The sequence below is a fragment of the Hibiscus syriacus genome, unplaced genomic scaffold, assembly GCF_006381635.1.
Source record: "Hibiscus syriacus cultivar Baekdansim isolate YM2019G1 unplaced genomic scaffold, ASM638163v2 tig00117048_pilon, whole genome shotgun sequence".
Lineage (NCBI taxonomy): Eukaryota > Viridiplantae > Streptophyta > Magnoliopsida > Malvales > Malvaceae > Hibiscus > Hibiscus syriacus.
In genome coordinates this window covers 4,601,808-4,605,453 of record NW_024063538.1, presented here as the reverse complement: position 1 = coordinate 4,605,453, position 3,646 = coordinate 4,601,808, and the positions used below count along the sequence as shown (strand labels likewise).

Here is a 3,646-nt window from a genome sequence, read left to right as displayed (position 1 = left end):
GATTAGCACCGAAAGGATAATTAAATTGTGCTCATTCTTTGTCGTTTGTAAACGTCTTTTAAATCTGATAAATTTTTAGTAAGATGCAAATTTGATAAAAAAATTTAAGATATCCAATCCACCTGATTTGAAGACGATCTGTGATAACTTTCTCACACGATCCAAGTTAAGACGTGAAACAGTAACTACCCGAAAGCCCGTTACAACAGGTTACAAATACCATTTCATAGAATTAGCTTTGAATTGCTAAATGCAAATGATTTACTCCTTGTTTAGGCTTTGGCTGAATCGCGTCCGTCAAGAAAGCAACCAAACATGGTGTTGCATGCTGCTATCACACCTTTAGATAACGTGACTTCATTTTTTTATATTTTAATACATAAATTGATTTTGGGTTGAAAAATGGAAAATTGCTGATTTTTCAATTCAAACAGAAAACCAGTAATGCAAAAGAAAACAACTCCGCATATAACTGTTAAAAGAGAAATTTGAACAAATAATGCCACTATGAACATGGAATAGAGAAACAAAACGCACGTATCAGACATAGCAGAATGTGCAATTCCATCTTCTCTGAAATCTACATGTATTATATACTATTATTTATCTACTTATTTTTACCATGAGCAAAAACGAACTGTGTTAATGCTGTGGCCTCGAGATTTTCATGCTGCAAGGAGTTTCTGGATGTCCTTCTACAGAAACATATCAGAAAAAAGAATTAGTTCATTGGATTCAATTCGAGATGAAGAAGTTTCTGAAAGTCCAGAACAAGTTCATACCAATCACCTAACATACAGCTATTTTTAAACAGTAACTAATTCAGAAAATTTGAAGGAATTGCATTCGATTCCTTTATAGCAGCTTTTGAGTTCGATTAAAACATTGATTCTGTTATCAGACAAAGTTGGCAAGATATAATCGGTCTGGACGTTCTAACAGACGAGAATTGAATATAGAATCGGCATTTCAATGCTCCGAAAAGAGAAGCATCGAATATATATGCAGTTTCTCAAGACATATACCATTCAAACTGCAAACGAACGATGAGCTCTGTTAAAGATTCTCGAACATTGATCTTCCATTACAAGCCTTAAGACAACCATCTTAAATCATACTCAATACTATTTCATCGAGAATAATAGTAACAAATACATACCTCGATTTGGAAAGGTGATGTCGTTGGTGGATACCTCTCGACAACTTTGCCATTTTTGTCCACCAAGAACTTTTCAAAGTTCCACTTGATCAAGTCACCGAAAAATCCACCAGCACTCGACTTCAGAAACTGGTAAACGGGAGCAGTATTTGGTCCATTCACATCAACCTGTTTCATCAAACTTTCCTTTAGTCCTTAAAAAGGGTTTATGTCTATCATATATGCTATAATCAAATAGCAAAGCAACTCGATTCACCTTATCGAATATCGGGAATTCAGCTTTAAACTTAGTACATGCAAATTTTTTAATCTGATCATTAGGTCCAGGCTCTTGTCCCCCGAATTGATTGCAAGGGAAAGCTAGAATCTCAAATCCTGTATAGTAGAGTTGCATGAACAAATATCACATTACAAGAACATGATAGCATTGCTAAGGAACAAACAACTATTATACAAAAGCTGACCTTGATTCTTGTATTTTTCATATACGTGAGAGAGCTCAGAGTAATTTGATGTCGTTAAACCACTACGAATCAAAATGAAAATGAAAATTCTTCAATCAGATCAAGTAAAGGACATAAGTTGTTGACGGGAACAAATGAGTTATCAAATTGACAGTTCACTCATTTTGATTGGTCGAAGAGCCGCAGCTATTGCAAGGTCGACTTTAGCCACTTCACTCTTTTTTGTTTGGACGGAGAGTAGCAGCCATTGCAAGGTCGACCTTAGCCACTTCTCTCCTCTAAGCTCTCGCAAAAACCCACCAGTTATCGGCCGACCTTACATTGGTTTGGGCGGAAAGCCGCAACCGGTGCAAGGTCAACCGTTAGCCACTGCTCTCTAAACTCTTACTGAAATTTATCAGTTAACCGCCGACCATGAACCGGCTGCGACTCTCTATCCAAACTAAAAAGGGTAAACCGCCAACAGCAGCTCAACCCATTTGTTCTCGTCAACAAATGGATAAAACCTGAAAACAAATAATGTAATTCATCTTGAAAAAGGAGGGTTACCATCTTGAAGCAACATTAACAATCAAAAGAACCTTTCCCTTGAATTTGCTAAGAGGAGTATCATTCCCATCAATATCCTGTTCAAAAAGACAGAAAAAAGCGATTCATTCTGCAAATTTCATCAGCAAAATTTTAACCTTTATTTTTCAAATGAAAACTAATTTTGTTCCCCTAAGATCGTACCTTTACGGTATAGTCGTATAGGGTCTTATCCGTAGCAGCTCTTGCAAAAATCCCAGAAGATCTAGAATTAAAGACAAATCCAGGAAGAGTACGCGGCTGTAATGAAAACCCATGTTGGAAAAAGGCTGATTTTGAAGACCCAAACGATGATTTGATGGGAGGCCATGGTGAAGACAAAACTGGGTTCTTTTTTGCTTGAGAAAATTCGAGAAGAGAAGGAATAGTTGCAGAGAAAGTCATGGAAGCCATAGTGTCTCTCTTTCTTCAACCTTTGTATTTGTTTAATTGTCTAAAAAGGCTGAAACTTGAAAGATGAAAAATACGTATAGGTTTCGGAAGACGAGAGAAAGAGCTGTGGACTGTGTCAATCCTAAACTGTGAAGCTGAAGAGGGGCTTGTTTTATAAACAAATTTGTAGCGGAAGGGAATGTTCCACGTCCAAGTTTGTACTTTTATTTTGCTTGTAAGCTGTATCCTTCCCTCTAAAGTGCTACACAAAAATTAGTCAATGTACACTCTTTCCCATCGATTTAAGTAAAAAAATTAAATTAATTAAGTTAATGAGTTTTATTTTGTGTTTTAAATTTTATTTTATATTTTTAAAATTAACTTTTGGTTTATAAAATTGAGTTAAATTATTTAAGTTTTTATTTAAATTTAATCATAAATATCTATAGTGTCGCGATATTAATTGATTTAATTTAAACTTCTTTTTATAATTACACGAAGTTATCTCAATTTAAAGAGATTGTCGTTATTCTTAGAGGTTTCAATTTCGAGCACCAAAATTTGCAATGTATTTTAGTATTTATTGTCTAACAATTATTTATAATTTCTAAAACATATATTATCACTTGTAATCATCCTCGGTTGATTTAAAATAAATTATTTCTATGATTATATATATGATATATATATACATATTTATTTATATTATTTTATATATAATATACATATATTATGTAAAATTAATAGACATAATTTATACTTAAAATTTAATTTATTACTTGTTAAAGAATCAAATTATTTAAATATTATTTTAAATTTTAAATTTTAGAATAAAATTATAAATTAAAACTTTTTAACCTTAAACAAAATCAAAGAAAAAAATATTTTGTTTTTCATTCATTCTATTTTATCGAATCTTGAGAAGCTTCATGATTGATTGGCGTGGTTCCTGAAGTTTCTTTGATGGCCGGCTGGCTGGCTGGTAAATGAGTAGCGTGCCTTCTGATGAGTCAATCGATTTCTACGATTTAATTTCAATTCAAAAAGTGATTGTTTTCGTTTT

At 33.2% G+C, this 3,646-nt stretch overlaps 1 protein-coding gene across 1 annotated transcript; it reads right to left on the bottom strand.

Moving 5' to 3' along the window:
* Positions 1 to 508: 508 nt before the first annotated feature.
* Positions 509 to 2,733, bottom strand: LOC120197489 (probable phospholipid hydroperoxide glutathione peroxidase). The gene is made up of 6 exons (XM_039198999.1): positions 2,356 to 2,733; positions 2,173 to 2,249; positions 1,624 to 1,685; positions 1,416 to 1,534; positions 1,160 to 1,327; positions 509 to 695 (listed from the first exon to the last, which is right to left on the bottom strand). The coding sequence occupies exons 1-6, from the start codon at positions 2,602 to 2,604 to the stop codon at positions 666 to 668; spliced, it is 705 nt and encodes a 234-aa protein (XP_039054930.1). The 5' UTR covers positions 2,605 to 2,733; the 3' UTR covers positions 509 to 665.
* Between the last annotated feature and the right edge of the window lie 913 nt (positions 2,734 to 3,646).

Coding starts and splice junctions, on each gene's coding strand:
- LOC120197489 (XM_039198999.1), bottom strand. CDS start 2,604: ATGGCTTCCATGACTTTCTCTGCAACTATTCCTTCTCTTCTCGAATTT. Junction 2,250..2,355: donor TATACGACTATACCGTAAAG/GTACGATCTTAG, acceptor CTTTTTGAACAG/GATATTGATGGGAATGATAC. Junction 1,328..1,415: donor AATTCCCGATATTCGATAAG/GTGAATCGAGTT, acceptor TTGATGAAACAG/GTTGATGTGAATGGACCAAA.